Below are 27,647 nucleotides of genomic sequence, written 5' to 3' on the forward strand. Positions count from 1 at the left end.
TAAATCTGCTCCATTGATAATCACCCCAGGATAAACAGAACACAAAACATTTTGTGCTGGTTAACCTGCAATTGTAGCCTTCAAATAAAATCCAGTGAAAATGACTGAACATAGATTTCTGACCTGCTGTTCCTGCATCCAACTCTGTGACCAATGCAGCATGGGTAGAGATTTAATGATTTGAGGGGGCCACAGATTCCAGTTGCAAAATCTATTGCTTGGTGTATCGGGCTGGAATTGTGCCATTGTTCAATCAGTGAGCTGAGCAAGGGAAGTCCTGGAGGAAATTACAATATGCTTATTCTGTCAAATTTAATTAAATCCCTTATAATAACGTGAGATTTGTTATTTCCCTGCCACCCCTCGATGTCCCCTGGCTGAAAACTATTGAACTATCACAGCTGTTAGGATGCTTGCCTCTCTGGTTCAAAATGTGAGATACTCGATTCTAGGCTTGCACACCACAGTAACAAGTTAACAAAGACTTGAGTTTACACAGCTAAGGTATTCCCAATCAATGAGGTAGATTTGAAATATAGTGCAGAAAAAGCAGTAGCTATTTTTTTCGCAGCAAGCTCCCAAAAGCAGCTGTAAAGAATAGTTTTTTATGTGTTGATCAAGTGCCACCCAATGGGAACACCCTGTTTTGCTTCAAATACTGTGATAACAGCTTTGCATTCATCTGAGAGACATTGTGTTCTCAAAGGACAGTACCTACACATGAGAAGACAAGAAAATGGGAGCAGGAGTAGGCCACCTAGACACTCAAGCCTGCACTGTCATTCCATATGACCATGCCTGATATGCCCCAGACCTCAACGTCTCTGCCAATTCCCCATAACCCTCACTTCCCCAATCTTTCAAAAAGTTATTTACCTCCAATTTAAATATTTCTAATGATCTAGCTTCCACAGCTCCCTGGGGCACAGAATTCCAAAGACTGGCCACCCTCTGCATGAAGAAATTTCTACATACCTCAGTTTTAAATGACCAGCTCCTAATCTTGGCTGATGCCTGCAAAGGTGTTGCATTGTTAGAGATGTTGAATTTCAGATAAGACGTAAGAGTCCCCATGGACCTGTTCAGGAAGTCATTAGAAGATCCCCGACTACCAATTAAAGGAAAGGAAAGAAATTCTCCCAGTGTTTAGACCGACATTCCTCCTCCAGCTGACCAGAACCAAAACTAAGTGGGCAGGCACGATAGTGTAGCAGTTAGCATGACGCTATTACAGTACCAGCGACCCGGGTTCAACTCCCACCGCTGTCTGTAAGGAGTTTGTACGTTCTCCCTGTGTCTGCGTGGGTTTCCTCCAGGTGTTCAGCTTTCCTCCCACATTCCAAAGATGTACGGGTTAGGAAGTTGTGGGCATGCTATGTTGGCGCTGGAAGCATGGCGACACTTGCGGACTGCCCCCTGAACACTCTACGCAAAAAATGCATTTCACTGTGTGTTTTGATGTACATGTGACTAATAAAGATATCTTATCTTATCTTAGAACGACCAGCAGGTCAGGCAGCAACTGTGTAGAAAGAAATGGAGTTAATATTTCATGCTGAAGCACTTTTATCAGAACTAGGAAGATTGGTAATGATTGCAAAAGATTAGATCCTTAACTCCAGGAACTATTTATTCTTCCGTCCAGGCCCAAAGCAGCTGTTAGGATTCAACATTGAATTTAACAATTTCAGATAACCAGCCTTTGCAGTTTGTATCAAAAGAGGCCAGTTCTAATGAAAGATCATCAGCCTGCAACATTAACTCATTTTTTCTCACTGCTGCCTGACCTGCTGAGTATTTCCAGCATTCTTTTTTATTTCAAATTTTCAGCAACTGCAGTGTTGTCTCTCAGAGTTCCAGCAATGTTGCCTTTCCTCTTTATCCTCTTTCAGCCTCTGTTTTTATTTCCTTCGGACAGATCATTTGCAATTAACAAGCCTTCACCACTCTTTCTCAGCCAGTAGTTGGATCACAGACTCTCTTAGTCCATGCCCTATCACTGATATTCCCTTGTCTCACCACTCCTGGTCCTTCTCTGAAACTTCAAACATGTTCAGTTTCTAAATCATCCCAGTTCTGATGAAAGCCCATTGATCTGAAACATTAACTCTACTTCTCTCTCCACAGATACTGCCTGACCCATGGAGTATTTTCAGCAATTTCTTTTTTTATTTCATATTTTCAACAAATTAATATGGCTTATTGGTCCTTTTGGTATTTGTGTGTTTTTCCAATGTGGAGATTAGGGTCAGAAGTTCATTATTTAGGCCCATCAATTCACTGAGTCCTTGTTGACCATCAAGCACTCATTTACACTCATTTCACACTAATTCCACACATTTCCATATGGGAGCTGCAGTGCTAATGTAATAAGTCACTGGGTTGGATATGATAACCTTGTGCAGTAGCGTTGAACAGATTATAACAAATTAATATCTCTGAGTATTTTCATTAGCATTGAAGTCTGAATAGAAGTACAATGCCACACAATCTTCTGTATTCGGGTGTGTTTTTATATTTAGAAATATTCTTCTTTGTGTCTCTTAGCTCCCACTGTGGCTCCGTCGAATATTAGTGGGGGAGGTGGAGATCAGCATGAGGTCACAATACTGTGGGCGGTAAGTATAAAGTCTGGGATGCCAACCATGCATGTTGCAGTAGGGTGCTCGTGGTAAGCTGGAGAATAGGAAGAAAACCAAAAATGATAAATGGAAGTCTGTCCTGAGCTTTATCTATTCAAATAGGAGAGCAAAGCTTTCTCCTTCTTACTACCATAAAGGTTGGGATGAAGGATGCATGCACGCACTTGGAATATTGTGTATTGTGTACAGTTTTGGTTGCCCTGTTACAGAAAAGATGTCATTAAGCTGGAAAAAGTACAAAGAAGATTTACTAGAATGTAGCCAGGACCCGAGGGCCTGAGTTATAGGGAGAGGTTGGGCAGGTTAGGACTTTATTCCATGGAGCGTAAATGACTGAGGGTTGACCTTATGGAGTTGTATAAAGTCATGAAGGCCTTAGAAAGGGTGAATGCACACAGTCTTTTTCCCAGGGCAAGGGAACCAAAATCTAGAGGGCATCAGTTTAAGGCGAGAGGGGAAAGATTTATAAGGAACATGAGGGGTAACTTCTTTTCCCAGAGGGTGGTGTGTATTTGGAATAAGCTGCCAGAGAAAGTACTTGAGGCAGGTAAAATAATGATACTTAAAAGATATCTGGATACATATATGGACAGGAAAGGTTTAGAGGGATACGGGCCAAACACAGGCAAATGGGACTAGTTTAGGTGGCTACCCTGCTCAGCATGGACAAGTTGGGCTGAAGGGCCTGTTTCTGTGCTATATTACTCTGACTCTGTGACTGAAAAACATATACAGGTTGCAAATTGCCAGCATTCTGACAACAATAGATTAATGGGTCAGATTCCCCAGCATCTAAACATTTAATCCTAATAGCATAATCTTCTATTCCTTTCTCCCTCCTGTACTTAACCAGCTTCCCTTCCAAATCATCTTTACTTAACTCAACCACCCAATGGTATTAACTCAACATTATATCCACTCTCTGGATTAAAGAGCTTCTCCTGAATTCCCCTTTGGATTTATTAGTAATTATCTAACATTTATGTCCCTTAGTTCTAATCTCATCCATGTGAAGTATCTGTGCCGACTCCATCAAAACCCTTTATGATCTTAAAGCTCTCTGCCAGATGACCCCGACATTCTCTTTTCTAGCCTGTCCAATTTTCCCTGTCCAGTAAAAAAAAACTGGGTCCTTCATTAAAAAACTGGGTCCTTCATTTTGGTCTCAGCATTCCTGGCATAGGGAAGAGAAAAAAAATCCCACCAGTCCTTCATTGGAGATCACCAGCTGAAGTGTGTGTCTGAGCATGGATAATGGTTGAAGATCATACTCACCTGTGGTTCTCCTGTGAGTGAATAGCCCAGTGATATCCACAGTTGAGCATCATGAATTATGGGTGCTTACTTGAGGCGGGCAATGAAGTGATCTGGATGTGGTGGTGCAGGGAAGGAATGAGGGTTCTAGGCATGCTGGACTGTGGAAAGGCAGCCAGGAGGTGGGATGTGATTATAAAACTGCTCCAGGTGTTGACATTCCTGTTTATTGATGGTTTACTTTAAGCCCATGCCACGCGAGTACCAGAACGGTGAAGGCTTTGGTTACATCATCACCTTTCGAAAGGAGGGAACAAAAGAGTGGAGGAACGCCAAAGTCCTGGGTGCAGAATCTTCCCGATACGTTTACCAGAATGATACCATTGCGCCCTACAGTCGATTTGAGGTGAAGGTGAAGGCCTTCAACAACAAGGGTCAGGGTCCATACAGCCAGATCACAATCGTCTACTCTGCAGAAGAAGGCAAGTCCAGTGATGCCACCTCTTCGTGATCACCCCTACTACTGAACTGGGCCAGTTATTACCTCACTGTGTGTTAGTCTCCTAGTTTGTTGATGAAACATGGGTAAACCACACAGATTCAGCTCATTGTGTCTGTACTTGCCCTTTGAAAGAACTACTCAATTAGTTCCGCTCCCCTGCTCTTTCCCCATACCTTTGCAATGATTTCCTTTTCACACATTATTGAATTTGCTTTCCTCACCTTCTCGGGGATGATGGGCGTGCTCCCCTGAAATTTGCTGGCAAAGAATTAAATATTCTCCCCACTGAATTTTATTCAGCTTAGATATGTTTATTTATGAATACCAGCCCTCCTACTAATAGGAACTTTTGAATAAATTAGCAAATTTCTGCTTTATCATCTTTGCTCCAAGGAGAATAGCTTCTCTGCTCTCATGGCTGTTTATTAAACCTCTCTGCACCTTCTACCTACAACAACTCTAAAGGAGGCCATTTGACCCATCACATGCATGCCAGCTCCCAGGCAAGCAATCCCATTAGTCCCATTCCCTCTCTCCTTATTTGGCTGTAGTACTGCAATTTATTGTCTCTCACACATGCCCATCAACTGTCCTTTGATTCTTTTTGTCATTACCCTAAACTAACCAATGCTTTGTTGTTACTGAGATATGGTCTCCAGAATTAGACACTTCACTTCGGAATGGAATTAGGATGCAATTTCTCTTGGGTTCCATATCAGAAAGGAAGGGAACTTAATGGGCATCAGTAACCCTCCATGCTTTCATCCACCTGCATCTATCAATGAAGACGGTGAATTCTGGTTGTCTAGTAATTCCCTGCACTCTCTTCAAAAGGTTGAACATATTTATTGCTTAACCTGATGAGCTTCTCCAATCTTGTAACAATTTTCCAACAAGTTTCCTTCAGCTCTCATTGAATTTGATTTATTTCTGAACTGTTTATTCTCTGTCCTCAGAGCCCAGCGTTGCCCCTTCTGAGGTCACAGCCAACAGCCTCTCCTCCTCTGAAATCGAGGTGAGCTGGAAGCCAGTCGGTCAGGTCACGATGAACGGCATACTGCTGGGTTACGAGGTGAGCTGTCCTTTTGTCTGGCAAGGAGGGAAATGTATCCAGACTGTAGAGAGTTCAATGGAGCTGCTCCCAAACACCTCCCATTGAATTCCCTTCCATTCCCTACAAAAAACCTGTCCAGTGATCAAAGGCCTTCCCTTCCCAGTGATCCCCTAATGTCTCCATACTTCACACAAACAGGAACTGAAGAAAACAGTTTTATTTCCAAGATGTTCATTTTATTAAACAAAGCATCTTTGGCAAAATGCTCTTATTCTTGGATTAGTAAGTGTAGAAATAATTGGGAAGGTTCTAACGGAAATTAAACATGGCTCAGTGGATGGCACTCTCACCTCTGAGTAAGAAGGTTAGGGGTTGAAGTTGCACAGCAAGAGCTGAGCACCTTGTCTAGGCTAATACTCCCAACACAGTGCTGGTTGTTCAGATAAGAAACTAACCTAAGTTCCATCTGCTCTTTTAGGTGTAAGATCCCACAGCAGTGTCTTGTGGGGTTGTTCTCTCTCCCTTGGCCAATGTTCTTCAACCTCTGTCACCAAAAGAGACAATCTGTCATTATCAATTCACTGTTTGTGGGACTTTGCTGTGTGAAGATTGGCTACTGTTTCTCTTACTACAACTGTTTTCATTGACTGGAGAATGCTTTGGCTGTGTGCTTGCACAGTAGAAATCAATGCTCCAAGAGGAGAAATAAAGCAAAATCTCATCCAACTACTGCTAAGGGAATTCAGCCAGATGCAGAGCACAGAAAGATTGAGTCTCCCATAGTCAAATAGCCTATAGACATCCACTTCCCAAGCTCAAGTAAAATGGTGAGAGTCTGCCTAGGATGCAGGAGTATGGGGACAACACCTCAACCACACATTTGGTCCTGTTGACTTCAGTGGAGAGATGTAAAGTATGCATCCAACTCTCAACTGCCCAATGTACAGAGGTAAAGTTGCCCTCACCCAACCAGAAGTTTACAGGGTTTCTGTTTCAGCTCAGTATTTTCTTGTAACACTCTCTATTTTTCCCTTTTTTATATCCTTCCATTTCCTCCCAACTCCAAAGATCAGGTATTGGAGAGAGAATGATAAGGAGGAATCGGCGGATCGAGTGCGGACCCCGGGGCTAGAAACCTCAGCCCGGGTCAGCGGCCTGAAGCCCAGCACTCTATACCACGTGGAGGTCAGGGCCTACAACAGTGCAGGGAGTGGGCCATCCAGCCCCTCTACCACCGTTGTCACCAGGAAAGCACGTGAGTATGGTGCCCACACTTTAGGGTTGAACAGTTGGAGAGTATAACAGTCAAGCTCTTGAACTGCCAAGGTCAGTATGGACGTGGTGGGCCAAAGGGCCTGTTTCTGTGCTACATGTGTCTATGACTCTTATGACTGTAATTGGAGGGTCCAAATCCTCGACAATTCAGGGATCCGTCAATATAAAACATTAATAAATCTTGCAGGTAATTTTGGAGGAACCTTAATTAGAGGAAGTCATTGAGACGAATGGTATAGACTGCAATAGAGTAGCATCTGGAGAAGCCACATCCACAGAACGTTGAAGCACTCGCATTATGGGCAGCTCTTCCAAGGCCACGAGCATTGTCACCTCAAAGGTGTTCAACATTTTCATGCACATCTCAACCAATACAACAATCCCTCATCCATCAGCTCCCAGGAGATGCAGACCACTGTAGCTCAGTTACCATCTAGTGGGAGCTGGCTTGGAAGGTGTGACCCAGCGTGCCAACTCCCTATAAGCCCCCCCAGTGTATTTGTAATACACAAGATCCTACTGCCCTAAATTTAAAACCTGTGTTGTAATCCCATTGTTATCAATGCTCTCTAGTGGATGAGTGTAAAATAAAGGTGGATATTCTCTGGGGTTGGTACATCATACAATGATGGCTCCATATTTATGTCATTTCTACCTGATATTTAAATCCATTGAAAGCTGCCATTATGATTGCTGATGAGACTAACCAGGATGCTATCAGTAGATGTTACTTATCTTTTGTGAGATTTGAGTTCTTTCTCTGGGGCTGTGCGGCAGCACGTTTTACTGAGACCAGTTTGGTGCTTTTGTGCTTGAATCAGTTGACTATGGAATAGTCAAAGTGATGACAGTTGATAGAATTAATGACCGTAGTAGTTGCATGCACTAAGTGGAATGGGAACAGTTCCCATGGATGCTTGTACTCCTCAGGCGACGATTTCAAAGTTAAGAATGGCCTTTGTCACACGTGGTGTTCCACAGTTATTTGATGCCACTGGGAACAGCGCCAGTAGTGTTGAATTTGGCAAACTTCTCGATGGAGTTGAGCGTGTGCACTCAGATCCATACCCCCACCTCAAACGGTTTGGCAGAAAGAGCAGTTCAGAATAGACTGAGAAAATGACAAGAGACAAAATTGAAAAACTTGAGTTGCACATTTCCTCCATCACAACGCATCCAACTGAAGGACCAACACTTGCAAAGTTACTGATGGGAAGATGTATCAGAATGCATTCAGATTTGGTGAAGCCAGTGTTTGGAGCTGCTGTGTGTTCCAAACCAGTGAAGCAGAAGTAATAACACCATGTTTCAGATTGTTATATCCATTTCAAAGTAGATGAAAATGTACTGGAACCAGAATGATCCTCAACTTCTGCTGAAACTGGTGAGCATGCACCTCAAAATATGTTATCATCTCCTAGAGATGTTGTAGTTCCACCTATTGTGTTGTTCTTAACGGATGGGAAAGCCCAACAGTTAAGTTGAACCTTTAAATAACAAAATGTTTTACAGTCCTGTTGTTAACGTTGGATTTTTTATATTGAATTTTATGTATGTCTTATCTTATGTATGTCTTGATCTAAATTAAAGGGGAAAGGGACAGAGGTGTGGTAAATTTCGGGCCTTAGGTTCCATGGATAACTTATGTGGTAATCCCACTGTTGCCTCTAATGGACATGTGGCAAAATAAAAATGGCTGTTGCCCTTGTTTGCTGATCTAACTTTAATCAGTAATTGGTTTATTATTGTCACATGTACCGAGATAGAGTGAAAAATTTAGTTTTGTTTGCCATCCATACAGATCATTTCAAAATATAAGTACATCAAGTTAGTACAAAGGGAAAATCAATAACAGAATGTATAGTGTTACAGTAACAGAGAAAGTCCAGTGCAGGTAAGCAATGAGGTGCAAAGGCCACAACAAGGTAGATTGTGAGATCAAGAGTTCAGCTTTAGCGTACAAGGGGTCCGTTCAAGAGTCTTTTAAAAGCGGGGTAGAAGCTGTCCTTGAGCCTGGTGGTGCGTCTTTTCAAGCTTTTGTATCTTCTACCCAATGGAAGAGATATGCTTTTTGTCATTTTTACTCAATACTTGGATCTATTAAAGGATGTTGATACTACTGAAGATAAAATACCAATGTTAGCCTATTCAATATCAACACTGGGAAGGAACATCTCATCTCTGTGACCTGGTCAACCTGCCATGTGGCTCCATACTATGTTGGTGACCTCGTAATTTTCCCAGGGCAATAAGTATTAATTTACAAACATCATCCACATCCTAAGGATAAACACATCCTTGTTTCTGAAGGCAAAAATAACTAATAGGCTAAACTTTATTTGGTCATGAGATTTAGCCAGAACGTCATCGGGTATTGGGTTAGGAAACACAAAAATCAAAAAAACTGCAGATGATGGAAATCTAAAATAAAAAACAGAAAATGCTGGAAATACTCAGCAGGTCAGGCGGCATCTGTGGGAATAGAAACAAGGCTAATGTTTCAGGTCACCAGAATGACGAAGGGTCTGATGAAGGCTCTTCGACCTGAAACGTTCGCTGTTTCTCTTCCAATAGGTGCAGCCTGACTTACTGAGTATTTCTAGCATTCTCTGTTTTTGTTTTAAAACAGAGACCCCATAGAGTTTCAGCCACTCCAGACAATAGCAGATCACATCAGGAGATCTTCCCTTGCCCACCAAATAAGATACAAGACCTGTAAAATGCCTCCACCCTCCGCCCTCCCACAACAGATGAAGTCCCCAGTTAAGGCGATCATTTCCTGCACAGGAGCTGTTTTGCTTCTCTTACACACATCCTGAGACTGTATACTCAACCAGGCTCTTGGGAGATTTGAAAACTCCATTCACCCATCCCATAGTTTACATAATAAGAGATTAACAGCAGATAACTATGTACAGCTGGAACCTCTTAAGATCTGAATAAATTTCTTACCTGCAAATTTGCTTTTCTCTATTAACAGTAAATGACACCAATCATGTTCTTTGCAGAAAATGTTCATTTGAACTTCTTAAAAATAAATTCAGGATGTGAGTGTCACTAATGAAGCCAACATTTATTGCCCATCTCTAACTGGTGGTAGTGAGCCATCTTCTTCAATCATTGCAGTGTTTCTAGTGTTGAGAAGGGGACTATAGCATTTAGTTGTGACAAAGAAGGGTAGGCAATATATTTTATTGGACAAACTAGGGTTCTTTTCTCTGGAGTGATGGAGGTTGAGGGGAAACCTGATAGAAATTTACAAAATTATGAGAGGCATAGAGAGAGTAGACAGCCGGTATCTTTATCCCACGGTCAAAAGTCAGTCAAGTTCATAGTCATATGCACATGTACTTGTAAGCACAGGTGCAATGAACTTGCAGCGGCATCACAGGCACATAGTATCATATAAGCAGAATTCACAAGAAAAACATAAATTAAACATAAAGTACACACAATTTTTACAAGAAAGAAAACAATTAGAACAAAAAAAACTAAGTCCATTTTAGTGCAAAGTGGTCATAGTATTGCTAAACTGAAGTGATTAGGGTTGTCCGGGATAGTTCAAGAATCAAATGGTTGAAGTGAAGTAGCTAATATGAGAAGGCATGAATTTAAGGTGAGAGGGAAAAAGTTCAAAAGAAATGTGCGGGGCAAGTTTTTTTACACAGAGAGTGGTGGGTGCCTGGAATGTGCTGCCAGGGGTGGTGGTGGAGGCAGATACATGATAGAGGTGTTTAAGAGATTCTTAGATAGGCACATGAATATGCAGAGTATGAAGGGATATGGACCATGTCTAGGCAGAAGGGATTAGTTTAATTAGGCATCATTAGCTTAATTAGTTCAGCACAACATTGTGGGCTGAAGGGCCTGTTCCTGAGCTGTACTGTTCTATGTTCTATCTTTCCAAGTCAGGATAAAATGTGACTTAGAGAGGAATATGCAGGTGTGATTCTCATGTGATTGCTGACTGTGTCCTTCTTGATGGCTAAGGTTTTAGGTTTGGATGGTGCTATTAGAGTGGCCTAGGCAAGTAATTGCCATGCATTTTGTAGGTGGTGCACACTGCAGTCACCGTGTGCCACTGATTGTTTAGGATGGTGGATGGGGTACAAATTAAGTGGAAACCGTAAAGCCAACAGATGCTAGAATTCTGAAATATAATAGAAAACGTTGGAAAAACTCAGCAGATCAGTCAGCATCTGAGGCAAGAGAAACAGTTAACGTTTCAAGTCCAGAGCACCACATCAGAACTGAGAAAGAGAAACAAGTTAGTCAAAGCATTTGAGAAGGTGGGTGGCAGGGAAGGCAATAGGTGGAATTTCTCTTGTAGGGCAAAATAATGGGACAGCTAATTAAGTGGGCTGTTTAGTCCTAGATGTTGTTGGAGCTGCAGGCAAGTGGAGAGTATTCCACCACACTCTGTAGATGGTGGAAGGGCTTTGGGCTGTCTGGAGGGAAATCACTCACCAAAACCCAGCCTCTGACCTGCTCTTGTAGCCACCCTATTTATGTGGCTGGCCCAGTTGAGTTTCTGGTCCATGGTGACTTCCTACTCCACCCTACTGATGTTGGTGGTGGGCGACTCAGCAGAAGCTCCTCATTGTTGCGAACTGTTTGAACTGTCGGATCCCCTGTCACTTGAAGTTATGGGTTTGATTTGACGCTTTCTTGCCTTTTCAGCTCCAAACCGGCCACCAAGTAAAATCACCTGGAAGGCACACGGCTCCTGGGTCAGAATCAAATGGGACCACGTCAAGGCATTTGAGAATGAATCTACTGTGGAAGGATACAAGGTGGGAGATATTGTGTTCCTATTATCCAGGATCTATGGCTATTGAAATCTGATGTACAACAGAAGAGCAAGAGTGGGCCATCTGGGTCTTTGATCAATAGGATCTTGGCTGATTTTCTACCTCAGCGCCATTTTCCTGCACATATCCCTTCATTTCCTTATTATGGTGCCTCAGCAATTAGCACTACTGCCTCACAACTCAAGGGACCTAGGTTCAATCCTGACCTCGAATGTCCTCCGTGTGGCGTTTACACATTCCCTCTGCGACCACGTGGGTTTTATCCTGGTGCTCCAGTTCCCAAAGGTGTGTTGGTCAATTAATTGGCTCCTGTAAATTAATGTAGGCATGTGGCCAAAAGAACCAGAGAGGAGTTGACAGGAAGGAGAGTAAATTGGGAAGGGTACAGGGGAACAGGGGAAGGGGACTAGGCAAGTTCCTGGCTAATAACTACCCCACCAAACAAGTCAGGAAGTAATTAACCTTTTGCAAAGCATTCTGAGTAGCTCCAACAGGTGCTTGATAAATGCGAGAGATCCTTGGCTTAAAGGGGTCAGTCATTCAGGACCGAGATGAGGAGATATTTCTTTGTTAAGAGGTTACAAAACTGGAATTCACTAGTCAAAAGGTCTTGGAAGGTCAGTGAATGAGTGTGTTCTAGACTGAAGTCAATTGATACTTGGGTAACCGATAGATTCAAGGATGGTGCAGGAAAATAGGGATGAGCTGGAGGACTCACTGAATGGTGGAACAGTTGCATGGGGCTCTGTGGCCGACTCTTGCTTCTGCTTCTGACAATTTTAAGAGATTTTCTAATCAAAGCCATTTGTTGCTTTAGGTGTTGTACAAGCCTGAAGATGAATCGGCTATCAAAGTTACAGAAACCAGCAAAAACTCTGTGCAGCTGCCGTTTTCTGAGGACTTGAGCTACCTGGTGGTGATCCGTGCCTCGGGAGAGGGAGGGGATGGAGCAGCCGCTAAAATCAGGATATCCAAAAGCTCAGGTGAGTGCATCCCAAGTCAGAACATTGGGAAGAGTCTGGTGACAGAGTCAGTGGGAATGGACACAAGGATTCTTGGCGACGGGGTTTGAGCCCAATTATAAGGAGTGGATTTCTCCCAACTCAGCTAATGCTTCCAGTCCTAAAGTGAAGTGGGCTTGAGCAGAGGCAATTCACTCACTACTGGTAGCTCCGCTATCAGTACTCTTTCTAAGAAGGCCCAGAAAAATATAAGAAACCTTGTACTGCTTCACTGTGGAGATCTGTCCAAGGTTTGGAAGTAATTCCTCTGTGATGGCACAGTGGCACAGCTGGTAGGGCTGCAGCCTCACAACTCAAGTGACTCAGGTTCAATCCTGACCTCGGATGCTGTCCATGTGGAGTTTTCATAGTTCTCCCTGCGATCACATGGGTTTCCTTCAGATGCTCCAGTTTCTTCCCACATCCCAAAAAATGTGCAGGTTGGTAGGATAATTGGCCACTGTGTGTAGGTGTGTGTGGTAGAATCTTGGGGGAGCTGATTGGAAAGTTGGGAGAATAAAATGAGTTAGAGTTGAATTAGTGTACAAGTGGGTGGTTGGTGCTCAGCATGGATTTGGTGGACCAAAGGCCCTGTTTCTGTGTTATATCTAGGACTCTTAACTAACCCAGAATGGACTTCAGTGATTGCAGAAGCAATGTTGCTTTGAACTGGATGCCTAATTATCTTTAACCAGTGCATAAGTCCTAGCTGCTCATAGTCAATGCATGGAATACATATATGGAAAGTAAAGCACAGAAACATGCCATTCAGCCCATCTGACTCGAAATACTGTTCAGGTCTATATCAGCTTCCTCCTATTCCTCTACATTTAATTTCCTCCGTCTAACTACTCTGTTGATCCCATATATTCCTTTTGTAGCCAATTCACATTCTAACCAAAGTCAAAGTGGAGTTTATTGTCATATGTACGAGTACATGTATTCCCAGGTACAATGAAAAACTTACTTGCGGCAACGTCAAGGCACATGGCGTCAGACACACAACATTCACAAGAAAAATATAAATAAACCACTGTAGGTCTATGTTGTATCCTCCACAAATTGGTATCTCTTATCTTGTGTGGACACTTTGCTTCACTGGGAGTAAGTGGGGGCTGGAGAAAGGAAGTTAAGTTGAAATAAATAGAGATAATCAGAGGGGGAGAGGCAAGGTGGAAGTCTGCGCCTTTTGGAGTCTTTTTCGTGGCGGTTGAACTCGCTTCAGTGTTAATGACTCCTGTGCTCCATTGATTAAAACAGAAGGGCACGTTGTTGCTAATTTCAGAAATCAGCCTCTCCCTGCAATTTCAACCAGGTTTGTGGGGTGGGGTGGGCTGATATCACCACACTTTTTTCACTTGCACCAGATTTACACCAGTGCCTTCATTCTGCCACTTGGAATCTGCAGCTCATCTCTTTTATATATAAATTGTGGGACAACTTCCTGACGTGAAATGAGTGAGATTGAAATGAGTCCATTTGAAGAGGGGATTACACTTTGGCCATGAGTTATCACAGGGGTTTCCGAGAACTTCAGTGGGACTCCTCAGAGAGGTGGTTCTGGGCAAAGTTGGGCAAAAAGACCAGAAATGTCCCTGCCAAGGCCAGGACGTCCCTTTGTTACTCCTCAGCCTGGTTCTCCCCACCTGACAGCCTCTTTCTCCCCTTCCCCTGGGCCTTGCTGAAGTGTTTGTTTCTCTGTCTGTTTCACTCTGGGGACTCTCCAGAGACCAACCACAGATCAGATTACTCCCACAGGGAACATCCGAAAGGCTCCAGACAGATCATGTTACCATTACCTCATACCTCGTCACCAATAAGTAATGTTTGTTGAGTTCTCATCTGCTTGTAAACATGGGAGAGCATCAATCTGACCCATTTTATTATGCATGTCAGAAGTTTGTGATAAACAGGATGTTTAAACATGAAGTAAGCTGTCCTTCACTCATGCCTGAAGACTCTATTGGCTCATATGTAAACTCCCCTGAATGGCAATAAGAAGAGGTGAAAATGAGGGGAATAACTTAATCTCTGTTACCCTGCTGCCTCTTATCATATCATGATATGGGAGACCTGCATGAACACAAGGACGATTTTCTTTCGGTATGCAACCAGATGTTATCTGCAATGTTACTTCAAGGCCTGAGAGCTGGAGAAGGGCAGGTAGAACGGTAGCAATAAACAAGAAGCTGAAGGAACTCAGCAAGTCAGGCAGCATCTATGGAGGGAAATGGACTGTCGACGTTTTGGGTTGAGACCCTTCATCTGGACTGGAAGATAGAGTGGAGATAGCCAGTGTAAAAAGGTGAAGGGGAGGGGTGGAGCAAGAGCTGGCAGGTGATCGGTGGATCCAGGTGAGGAGGGGTGATAGGCAGATGAGTGGAATGATAGTTTCCTCATCAGGTCAGATCTGTCGGGAGCAGGTATTGTTAGCTGGAGGTCATTTTATTTTGGTTTACAAGAGGGAGCAGTCTTTCCTTGGGCTTAACAAAATGCTTCCCTCCCCACCAGGCCTTCTCCTTACCCAACCACCTTTGCCTGCTGCTTGCCCACACCCTCATCCATATAACTTACCCAGTCACTGGGATCCGATTCTCTGCTGTGTCGCTTTGGCTGCAGCTTCCTGCCCGTGGCCTTCCTCTCCCACCCACCTCTGAGGTTCAACTTCTGGCAGAGTTCAGCTGGCGAGAGCGCAGATCACACCCACCACTACTTTGGCCTGGGTTATCACACAAAGCGCTGAAGGAACTTAGCGGGTCAGGCAGCATCTATGGAGGGAAATGGACAGTCGGCGTTTTGGGTCGAGATCCTTCATCTGGACTGGAAAGAAAGAGGAGAGACAGCCAGTATAAAAAGGTGGGGGTAAGAGGTGGGACAAGAGCTGGCAGGCACACTTGGAGTATTGTGTTCAGTTCTGGTCACCTCATTACAGGAAGGATGCGAAAGCTTTGGAGACAGTGCAGAGGAGATTTACCAGGATGTTCCCTGATTAGAGAACATGTCTTATAAGGATAGGTTGAGCAAGCTAGGGCTTTTCTCTTTGGAGAGAAGGCAGATGAGAGGTGACTTGATAGAGGTGTACAAGATGAAAAGAGGCATAGATTGAGTTTTTCCCAGTGCAACAATGGCTAACATGAGGGGACATACTTTAAAGGCGATTGGAGGAAGGTATAAGGGGGATGTCAGGGGTAAGTTTTTTACACAGAGAGTGGAACACACGGCCGGCAGATGTTGTGGGGGCAGATACATTAGGGACATTTAAGAGACTCCTAGATAGACACATGAATGATAGGAAAATAGGGGGCTATGTGGGAGGGAAGGGTTAGATAGATCTTAGAGCAGGATAAAATGTCAGCACAACATAGTGGGCCAAAGGGCCGGTACCGTGCTGCAGTGTTCTATGTTATAGGAGGATCCAGGTGAGGGGGGTGATAGTCATTTGAGGGAGGGGGGAGAGTGGGAATGATGTCAGGAGCTGGGAGGTGTTAGGTGGAAGTGACAAAGGGCTGAAGATGATGGAACCTGATAGCAGAGGAAGGTGGAGCCTGGAATAAGGGAGGGAGGTGGGGAGGGGAACCAGTGGGAGGAGTATGTGGGTGATGGGCAGACAGAGGGGGTGGGGGGGGGAAGGGATAGAGTGAAGGGGCCCGGGTGGATCTGGAGGAGAGAGAAAAGAGAAAAGGGGAAAAGGGACAGAGGGGGAGCGGTTACCGAAAGTTTGAGAATTCAATCTTCATGCAGCCAGGTTCACCTGTGTATGTTCAGGATCTGACACAACCTTAAGGCTGGACATCAGTCTATTGTCCATGCCCACATGGGAGTAGAAAATGGTGTTAAACGTAGGACACAGTGTCCTGTGCATTTTCATTTTTTGTCATATAACATAGGACCAGACCATTGATCCCACAAAGCCCATACTAGCTCTCAAAGCAATCAATCCCATTCTCCCAATTATTTCCCAGTAACCCCTTCACCCTCACATCAACACACTGATTCTCCTAAAACCCACCTTCATTAGGGGTAGTTTACAGCAGCCAATTAACCCGCCAACCAGCACATTTTTGGAATGTGGAAGGAAACCAGAGCACTCGGGGTCATGGAGACAATGTACAAACTCCACACAGATGGCATTCGAGGTCAGGAACTGAACCCAGGTCACTGAAGCTATGGCACAGCAGCATGTGCCCCTGTGTCACCCTGTTGTAGTAAAGTTCATAACTCCACTAAAATAAACAGGTTGACAATAGAACACACAGACGGCACGGACCAGTTGGGCCAAAGGTCCTGTTTCCATGCTGTATGACTCTATGACTCTTGTTACATGTGCTACCATGAATCATCCACACCAGAGTTTAAAGGCTAATTAGGAATTGGCTGTACCTCTGCTTCCTCTCTAACCAAGATTACTTCCCCCAGTAAGCACAGGGAATTTATCAGGGGAATTTCCTGCCTCAGCTACGTACATCTATATACCAGCTGTCATTTACTATGACCCAATGTATGGTGTAAATTCACTGGTCCTTCACATCATTTGAGAATCCCAGTGATTTGGAGTCGGGCTACAACACTGCTAAATTGGTAAATTCGTTTATAATCGTCACATATACTGAGGTACAATGAAAAACTTTGTTTTGCACGCCATCCATGCAAAATGTTTTGCATGCCAAAATGTTTTGCATTTCATCACATCATTACATTGAGGTAATACAAGGGAAAAGCAATAACAGAATGCAGAATAAAGTGTTACAGTTACAGAGAAAGTGTAGTGCAGGCAGACAATAAGATGCAAGGCTATGAGAAGGTAGATTATGAGGTCAAGAGTCCATCTTATCATACAAGAGGTCCATTCAATAGTCTGATAACAGCTGGATAAAAGCTATCCTTGAGCCTGGTGGTGCGTACTTTCAGGATTTTGTATCTTCTGCCCAAAGGGAGGGGGGAGAATGTCTTGAGGTGGGAGGAATCTTTGATTATTTTGGCTATTATACCAAGGCAGCAAGAAGTATAGACAGAGCTCCAATTCCCTGATACAATCACATTTAGGGCACACCTCACCTCTCAGAGCCTCTCATTTTGCTGACAACTCTCCCATATCTAAGCACAGAGGATTGTACACAACCTGTAGAACAGCAGAGGTGGCCACAGAGTTAACATTTACTGACCTGTGCTATTGTACATGAGGTGACAGCCTTCAATGTGTGAACGTTTGCGTGTCCATTTTTGCACAAGTCTTTTAAAGTCTTATCTCATCATTCTTGACCTGCAGGTACCAGCATGATGGTAAATGACTCAGGGGTGCAAGTCCTCCACAACGCTCTCTTCACTGCCATACTAACATTTACTGCCATTGGCTGCCTGGAACTCTGATTGCAACCACTCACCTGAACCGTCGCTGCACGCCATTTTTCAACAAAGGATGAGTCATCCAACACCAAACTGTTTATAGTATTAAAAAAAACCTGACATTTGTCTTACGATTTTAGGTAGAAAATTTCATACATTTGTTGACTGGGGTAAGAAACATTAAAAAAAATTTTGTAAAGAAATAATCTGGGAAACATCAACAATAAGATTTCATAATCCATTTGATTTGGAGGTTGTAACCTGGGGAGTTAAATTGGACGATAAAATATCAGAGATTGAGCTGTATAAAACACTCTTTTTATATGCACAGTGTTGTACATTTGTAGATACAATGCCCAATCCAGACAGGAGATTTTGGCTGCAGGGTTTCCAAGGTCCAAGAAGGTATTGTGATGTACCAGCTTCTCTGTGGAACATGTCCCATTTGCGCAATTTCACATCTCACTTCTTTTGGTTTTGGGTTTTGGCTCTTGGATCTTGAAAGTTCCTGAATTTCTCTTCCTATTCACTTGACCAATGAATCTAGCCAAATGACAACTCCTTCCAAACTAACCCCAACCCACTACAGTGACCCCTTCCAACATCAGAACCACTGTTACACGAGCTTTCCTTCTGAACACATTGCGATACGACCCATGGTTGTCATGGTGACTCTCAATGGAAGACACACGTGGGTGAACAGGTTTGGCCTCTGACTGCGCATTTTCTGTGGGTTGGTCCACACTCGCAGTTCACTGAGGCCAGTTCTAGAAGGTGTCTGTGGTTCCCACCAGGGTTAACAATATGAGTGTGGGCAAAGTTAGGTGAGGTTTACTAGGTTTAACTGATGCAGCTAGTGGGAGTTAAGGTACAGATCTAATTGATCAGGGGAAAACGTGGGGCTGAATGCCCTACTCCTGCTCCTAGATAACTTTCAATGGCCTGAGATATCATAAAGTCTAACCCAAGAATTTGAGATGGAGACATCACAGAACTCACTACGTTATTTAATCAGATGCCCTTAGAAATCACCTGCCCTTCATTGTCAATTCAAGGTCATTGTGACCATTACCTTTTGAGCCCCCAAAGAGCCTTTTCTGTGTGGACAAACAATGTTGGGAGATTATTCTGATTACTTAAAAAATAAGAGAAAAACTGAGCATGTATAGTTTGCAAATGAGTAATCCAAATGCTGGACAAGAAACGTCAGCTCAGATGAACCGTAACCTAACAGAACAATGCTGATTTGATCTTGTTAGCCACTCCCATCACGAAGAGATGTTATTGTCATTGTAGATTATGGGGTTGCCAGGATCGTGACATCTTCTGATGTCCTTGGTACCACCTTATGTCAAAATGGAAGGCGGGTTGACAACCAATCAGAAGTTGAATTCAAGATGAGAAGTAATACAGCAACAATCATAAGCTTGCTAATGCAGTGAAACAGCGATCAGCTTTTGTTAAGCCTTGTAGTTTGTTGGCTAGTGGTGCCAGTTTGGCTCCATATGTGAAGCTGTGAATGACCACTGGGGTAGAATAGGGTGGGGTAGAGTAGGATTGGGTAGGGTAAGGTAGTAAAGAGGATGGTGATTGGTTTGTGAGGATGGAAGGACATAGTAGATGAAACAAGTTTAACCTTTAGTAAGAGAGGTGTGAGAATAGAGGCTTATAGCACTTAGGTGGGGTTGATTATTGGCTTGCACAGGATGAGGTCACAGTTAAACTTCTTCCTTGATGGGGAGGAGACTAATATGTTTAATTTATTTAATTTAATTATTTGGTTTAACTGGAGGCATAGAGGCCAAGTGCTTTGACTGTTGGCTCAATGTTTGAAAATCATGCACATGTCCTAATCCAGGGACTCGCTTCCTCTGCAAGGGTATGCGAGTTTAATTCCCAGGAGATTAAGCTGAACCTGAGTCTCAGAAGTGGGATGTACTGGTGGGTTGGTGGGGGCAGTGTTGGCAGTCTCCAAAAGGGCAGTTTTGTGAGGCCTGTGCAGTGGAAGGGAGATGGAGACTGTTGGGTGTGTGCCATTCAAAATGTCACCACGTCCCTGCTGAGAGATGAAGACTGGCTGAATACTGGCCTACACTATTGTAAAATGCTGACATTCACAACCGCAGTCAGTGAGCAGACCCGTTGATAATAGCTTGGAGGTCCTAGAAAGTCTGTTGTCAGCCACTCACTGCTTAATTCTCATCACATCTTTCCATACGTGCTGGATGCAAATTTACAGATACCTTCCATATCAGGAGGGATTACACATTGAGAGTTTTGTGCAAAGGGATGAGTGAAGCAGCAGTGACCAGAAGTTTACAAACTGCCCTCTGTGCCTCATTCTCTAAACCTCATTCTATCTCAAGTGAGATTCCCAAATCCTGAACTTTTTACTGTTAGTTTCCTGAATTCCATCAAGTCTGGTTAACAGTTCAGCATAGTAGAATATGGGATGGACATTTACAATGGTGTGGCCAAGTACCAAAGGCCTCTGCCTATAACACTATTGTTGTCAAAGACAAAAGCTTCAACCTGGATATAGCAGGGCAGAGGAACATGTTGAATTGAGTTGTACTGGGTTATGGAAAGAGCAGCGAAGAAAGTTAGTCTTTGTTTGGTCATGCTAAACATGTGTAAAGGTATCAGCCACTGGTCGTACTCAACACACATTTAGTTCCAATAACTTCATCTCATCTGAATATGCATGATGGGTATTGCAAGTGACTAGTATTCCCACATATACTTAGTACCTTCCCAGACCTCTTTCATTATTGTAATAGACATACTATGTGAGGCTAAACCTGAAACAAATTCTCTCTGTGATCCAAAGGATGAAGACACTGACAATTTTTTATTGGGCCATGAAGCACAGAAAGCTCAGCCCCCAACTCTCTGTACAGTTAGTAAATTTCACCAGGTGACCGAGAGCATGCGTAGGCATCACCAAGTCTGGGGAGAAGTTAAGTAGGATTCTTATTCTGGGTCATTAATTGATTGCTGAAAAATGTAGAAAGAGAGAATTAAAGCTGGCAGTTATGTGCCTGACATTTGCATAGCTTCCCAGCACTCTCAGTTGAAGCTGATTCAGATGTAGGGATATGGTGCCAACGGGTTTCCAACCCTATGGCCTCCCCTGTGAGTTAGGGTCTTGGGGGAGCAGGGGAAGAATTAGGAAAGAAGTGTAATTGTTCCTCATGTCCCATAAGCAATGCATCCCTATGAGGTGTAAATAGGCAAAATTGGTTTACTTGAATTAGGAGTAGATGTTTTTGAATTGGTGGCGAAGGATCATTCAATACTAACAACTGTGATTTCCAATCACACCCACCATGGGACCTACAGTAAATATTTTTTCCAGACATAAAGCATTTGTCAATTCTGTTCCCTCAAGCAATATAGTGCTCTAAATTGCACATGTCGATGCTTTTAGAAGATCCACAGAACATGGATGATTATTGGCAAGAGCTGCATTTATTGCCCATAAAATTGGTAAATTGGTTTATTATTGTCACATGTACCGAGGTACAGTGAAAAACTTGTCTTGGGTACCGTTCATACAGATCAATTCATTACACAGTGCATTGAAGTAGTACAAGATAAAACAATAACAGAGTGCAGAATAAAGTGTTAGTTACAGAGAAAGTGCAGGTAGACAATAAGGTGCAAAGTCCTAATGAGGTAGATTGTGAGGTCAAGAGTCCACCTTATTGTACTAGGGAATCATTCAATAGTCTTATAACAGTGGGATAGAAACAGTCCTTGAGCCATGTTTTCAGGCTTTTGTATCTTCTACCTGATGAGTGAGGTGGGCGGAGTCTTTGATTGCCTGTTCCTCATATGGAGGTGATGAGTCATTTTATGCAGTCCACTTGTGAGGGTATTCCCACAGTTCTGATGGTTAAAGAGCAACATACGAAGCACAGCTATTTAAATGCTGCAGAGAGAGTTTGATACAACAGCAAGAACTAGCATTTCAACAGAACTTTAATATGCCAAATCATGCATCTCTCTTCACACAAACACTACCAAACAAAATTTGGCAGCTAGCCACGTGAGAAGTGAGAATAAATAGGCAAATGTTTAGGAAACATTTTAAGGAAGGATAGAGTGGTAGAGAAGTGAGGGAGGGAATTCTGCAGCTTAGGGCCCTGACAGCTAGAAATTTGCTGGGGACAGGATTGGAGGCCTCAGGCTGAAGGCCTTCTATTGATTAACCTAGTTGGAGCATCAAATACAAGAGCAGGGAGGTTATACTCTAATTCTGTAAACCATTGGTCAGACCTCAGCTAGACTACTGCGTGCAGTTCTGGTCACCACTGTATAAGAAAGGTGTGAAGCTGCTGGAGAGAGTGCAGAGGGGATTCAACAGGATATCACTGGGATGGAATGTTGCAGTTATGAGGAGAGACTGGAGAGGCTAGGTCTGTTTTCCCTGGAGCGGAGGAGGTTAAGAGAGAACATGACTGAGGTATATAAAGTTATGAGGGGTATAGCCAGTGTAGATTGCAGGAAACTTTTCCCCATCTCGAAGGTAAATAAAACCAGAGTACATAGATTTAGGGTAAGATGTAAGAGATTTAGAGGGGATCTGATGAGGATTTTTTTACCCAGAGAGTGGTGAGTACCTGGAATACTGGTGGAAGCAGAGTCGCTGACAACATTTAAGAAGTGTCTAGATAAGCACTTGAATTGTCCAGGCATAGAGGGCTATGACCAAATGCTGGAAGATGGGATTAATACAATGAGTATTGACTGGTTGACATGGACATGGTGGGCCAAATGGCCTGTTTCCATTGAACACTCAATGTTTAAAATTACATAGAAAGGAAAGGGGGAATTTGAAAATGACAATTTTTAAAACTGAGGCTTTGCTTAACCAGGGTAAAGGTAGCAAAAGGAGTGGTTTTGGATGAACAGTGATTAGCATTCAAGACTCAGGCAGCTGAGTTTTGCTAGACCTCAGGTTTGAGGATTGTAACTGGTCAGGAGTGCATCGGAACAGTCACATTCAGAACAGGGAGATGGGGTTTCTGAAACAGATGAGCTGAGGCAAGGTTGATGCTCTGGAGCTCTTAGAGATGCAACAGATGTATGGCTTGAAGCTCAGCTTAGAGTCAAGTTGTGGGCAGATGCTTATTTTAAACAACTACCATGCAGAGCTTTGGTGCTAATTGTTTGTGACAGACTGTATTCCCTATGAACTTATTTCCCAAATAGGAAGATATTTTTAATGGCATGGAAAAGTTTGTATCGTTATTGTACTCATTGCCCTTCTGTGAGTCATATGACCCAGTGACAGTCAATTTTTATCATGTGACAGCTATAGCGAGTGAGACCATTGATCTGGGAATTTGATACCAATCTATCCTTCTATTAATTCAATGGTTTAGAACGTTACTGGGTATGATATATCCTACCCTTTTGTGAGGTAATATACTTTAAAGGTGCCATGCACAATTTTCTGAGCTAGTACAGCAGTGCTGCCCACTTACACCTCCTTCTGCCTCCCTACCTTCACTTCCACACCAAGGAAAGGAGCTGGCAGCTACATTCTTAGATGGAATTGTCACTGATGCAACTTCAGTGCTTTGAAAGCCTAATAGTAAGTATGCTTGGTTCATCATTAGTGTGTCAGAGATTCATTCACTTCACTAACAGCATTCAAGCCTTATGCCAAATGTTGGAATCATTAGGCTTTAGTTGAAGACACTGTGGTGTTGCACTCCCTAAAGTGAAGGTGTGAACTTAATTCCCAGTCCTGTTGGAGCACTGTATAGTTGGAGGTATCAGAGATTAAGCTGGTCCCATCTGCCTTTACCAATGATCTGGCTAGGTGTTGAAGGCTCCATGACACTATATGGAATTGGACATTTGAACTGAAAACTGAGATTGGTAGATTCTGTTCAGCCAAGATATTGAAAGTAGTAGAGCTGGTGGATAAACAGGGTATGATGGATATGGATTGGATGTGGGCTCACAGCATGACGTAATGATTTCAAGGCGATGAATTCTTGTCCCTGTATTGCTGTGCTTTGGTTCTGGCAAAATTGTTACCTGCATCCATTGATGGTTTATCACTTCTTGTGCTGGACCCTAACTTGTTGAGTGCCCAGTGAGGTAAAGGGCAGCCATGGAGGCTTGGACTTAACTCTGCCACTGGCAAAAGAAAGCAGGTAGGCAGTTCCTGGAGCTATGCCTTTGGGAGTCGGTCTGACAACTGGTGGAAATATGTAAATAAATTCACTAATTAAGATAAATGAATGTTATTTTCTTTAATTAATGCTTCATATTAACTGGTAAAATAATAGGACCAACATCTGTAATTCTAACTGGGGGATTAGTAATTTCTAATGGAGAAACTCAAGAGATTTCTGCCTCAATTTGAATGAATCATCTTCATCAACTCGGATCATCAGGCACACTAATGTACTATATTGTATTTGATTTATAAATAAAAATCTGGCCTTCGCAACCTCTTCCTAATAAAGTATTACAAAGATTATCAAATGGCTTGAGTGAAATTTATCTGAACGTGTCTCCGGGCAACCGGCTTCCACAGTCCTAATCTTTATCTTTTCTCCTAGCTGACACCTTTTAGCATCTCTCAGCTCTTCCCTGCCTGCTCCTATTAGAACCCACTTCTGTGAGAACCACCTCCAGCTCCTTCAGTCTTCCCGAGTTCTGCTCCTCAATAGCCAACAGATCTTTCCACAGCTCTAACCACAGAGACTGTGAATTGATATTTCTCAAAGATGTCCTTATCACCACCTCGTCAAAACTTCTGCCACCATTCCCTTTTCCTATCCTCAGTCCCTACTCTCTCCACTTTCTAACTAAAGATTGCACAACAGGTTATCAAGGCAAAAAGAAAGGAGACACAAGAGATTGTAGATGCTGGAATCTGTGGGAGGAAAGGAATTGTTGATGTTTCGGGACAAAACCCTGCATCAGGACTCAACTACAGGGTTTTGACCCAAAACATCAACAATTCCTTTCCTCCCGCAGTTGGTGCTTGACCCATTGATTTCCTCCAGCAGATTGTTTGTTGCTCCAAAAAAAAGGAAGCTAAGATTTATTTCTAGAGGAATAGAACTTATGTCATACCTTACCAAACCTTGGTTAGACCACAGCCGGAGCATGGTTCTGGTGGCCATATTTTTAAAATGTTATAGAAACAATGAAGAGACTTCCAAGGTGATAGCAGAAACATGAGGGTTGACCTAACTGGCAAGGATGAAGAGACTGAGGCTCCATTCTCATGAAAAAAGAAGGCTGAAGATGACCTGATGTTCTTCTTTAAGATGATGAAAGGTTTAGATAGAATACTTAGAAGGAGATTGCATCCACTTGTGGACAAGAGGGCAACCAGAAGCCATCGATTTACCATGTTCACCAAGAAATATAATGGGGATTCAAAGAGTAGAGAGGATGTGGAACTTGAGGATGAGGCTTAAGTGAAGGTTACAAACAAGCACATGTGAGAGAAGGGGGTAGGTGGTCACAGTGACAGAATTACTCGGCTAAATGGACTGATCCTGTCTTTTACCCTCTGTTATCCCACATCACAATATCTCAGACTCCAAATATGCATCATTGCCACCAAGGTCCTCCACTTCCCTGTCCTCGAATCCCTTCAGTCTGTTTCACCCCACTTTCCCCAGTCTTTCCTGGACCTTCTCAACCTCTTCACGTTGTTGACCAAATCGCCCTCCTCCGTCATCCTTTCTGTAACAGGCCTACTTGTCCCACCGTTACTCGTCCCAGCTTTGTCATGATGTTTCCTTTACTCCTGCCCTATGTGATAACATTTGGCACTAACTGAGGAGCCATTCTAGGGTTCCTTCCAATCGCTACCTGCATTCTCCTCCTTGGTAAACATGCAGTCAGCCTCCAGACCAAAGTCAAGTGGTTGCCCAGCTCAATGGTTTCTCCTCCAGTACTTTGTAGACTGCACTACACCCTGGGTGAATCTAACCACTGCCCTAGAGTTGAACATATAGAACATGGTCTGTGTTGTCAAGAACAATGGGAGCAAGACTGGGCTATTTCATCCTCCTCGGCCAATTCAATTAGATCAGAGCTAATCTGCATCTTAATTCCAGCTACTCACCTTGGTCCAATAGCCTTTAATACCCTTGCCTTTCAAAACTTCAGAAAATCTGTTCATACTGCATTCCGACCTGCTCAAATTCCCCTATAAGATATATAAGATATTTATTTATTAGTCACATGTACATTGAAACTCACAGTGAAATGCGTCTTTCTGTGTTGCTAAGAATGTGCTGGGGGCAGCCCACAAGTGTCGCCACTCTTCCGGCACCAACATACCATGCCCACAGCTCCTAGCCTGTACGTCTTTGGAATGTGGGAGGAAACCAGAGAACCCAGAGGAAACCCACACAGACACGGGGAGAACGTACAAACTCCTTACAGGCAACAGTGGGAATCGAACCCAGGTCGCTGGCGCTGTAATAGCGTTACACTAGCCGCTATGTTACTGTGCCGCCCCCAACCTGGATTTTCTTCATGATCTTCTTAATAGCTCTTTGAAATCCATTCTACTTGAAATCAAAACACTGTCTCTTACAACTATTTCCAAAGTGAGACATACTTGGCCTCTCAGCACTATGTGTGCTAATCAATGGTTCTGATTTCGAGATCTTTGCCCTCACTTGCAGTTCCCTCCGTGACCTGACCCCTTCAGCCCCATTGGCCATTCCGAGCTCCCAGTTGCATGCACCTACCCATTCCCACATTGGCGTCTCCATCCTCAGCCTTCTGTACTGCCAGGGTGAGGCCCAACACAAACTACTGGAACAACACCTCATATTCCACCTGGGTGGTTTACAACCCGGTGGCATGAACATTGAGTTTTCTAGTTTTACATAACTATCCCCACCACTGGGTTGTTCCCCCTCCCCCTGCTTTCCTCTCCTTTCTCCTTCCAATCCTCCTCTGGTCCTTCCATTTTCATCCCCTTTCCCTCAACCCCCCTCCCCAGCCTCCCATCACCCATCTTCGTCCCCCTCACCCTCCTGGTTCCATCCACCCACTACATACACAGCTCACCCACAGGTTTCCCCTCAACCCTCTCCCCTACCTGGTTCTGGTTCCAACTGCCATGCACCTCTCCCCTCATGGTTTCCATTCTCGCCTCCTTTATTTATCAGAGTCCAACAATGGGCTGCCCTTTGTGTTCCTGCTTATCTCCCTACAGTAGCTGTCTCCTCTCTTCACCCTCCCCTCACCACACCTTGGTCTGTCTGCCCCTCAATATTTTTTGCCTCTCTCTTTTTATCTGCCCCCATCTAACATTCACCTGCTACTTCATCCCAACTCCACCCCTTCTCCTCTCCCCTACCTGGCACCATCTTACACCCCTCCTCTGTCCACCAATCACCTCAACCTCCTGTCTCACCACTCCCCTTCCCCTCTTTATACAGGCCACCTCACCTCTCTACTCTCAATCCTGTTGCAGGGTTTCAACCAGAAACATCGACAATTCCTTTCCTCCCACAGATGCTGCTCGACCTGCTGAGTTCCTTCAGCAAATTGTTTGTTGGTGTCAACTTTCAGATTGCCAGAATGTTTCAATATGCTGCAGGTGCCATATAAATGCAAGACCTTGTTGTACGATGGAGGATAAGCAACCTGGCAGTTGCAGAGTAAAACCAACAACAGACAACAAGCTGTTTTTTTCAAAGTTGCGTTGCCTCAGGTTCTCAACTCAGGGACTGTGAATGGAACAAGAACAGAACCTTACAC

General features: G+C 43.6%; 1 protein-coding gene across 1 annotated transcript in view; it reads left to right on the plus strand.

The window, feature by feature from the left end:
- The window catches only part of cntn2 (contactin 2), a 164,323-nt gene extending 139,934 nt beyond the window's left edge, over positions 1-24,389 (plus strand). Inside the window, exons 17-23 of the mRNA XM_052034539.1 lie at positions 2,548-2,618; positions 4,144-4,378; positions 5,355-5,470; positions 6,521-6,707; positions 11,408-11,520; positions 12,356-12,521; positions 17,806-24,389. Coding sequence (XP_051890499.1) covers positions 2,548-2,618; positions 4,144-4,378; positions 5,355-5,470; positions 6,521-6,707; positions 11,408-11,520; positions 12,356-12,521; positions 17,806-17,906 — 989 coding nt within the window. The 3' untranslated portion in view covers positions 17,907-24,389. The remainder of the gene's footprint in view (positions 1-2,547; positions 2,619-4,143; positions 4,379-5,354; positions 5,471-6,520; positions 6,708-11,407; positions 11,521-12,355; positions 12,522-17,805) is intronic.
- The last annotated feature ends 3,258 nt before the right edge of the window (positions 24,390-27,647 follow it).

Source organism: Pristis pectinata, chromosome 20, assembly GCF_009764475.1.
Source record: "Pristis pectinata isolate sPriPec2 chromosome 20, sPriPec2.1.pri, whole genome shotgun sequence".
In the NCBI taxonomy this organism is placed as follows: Eukaryota; Metazoa; Chordata; class Chondrichthyes; order Rhinopristiformes; family Pristidae; genus Pristis; species Pristis pectinata.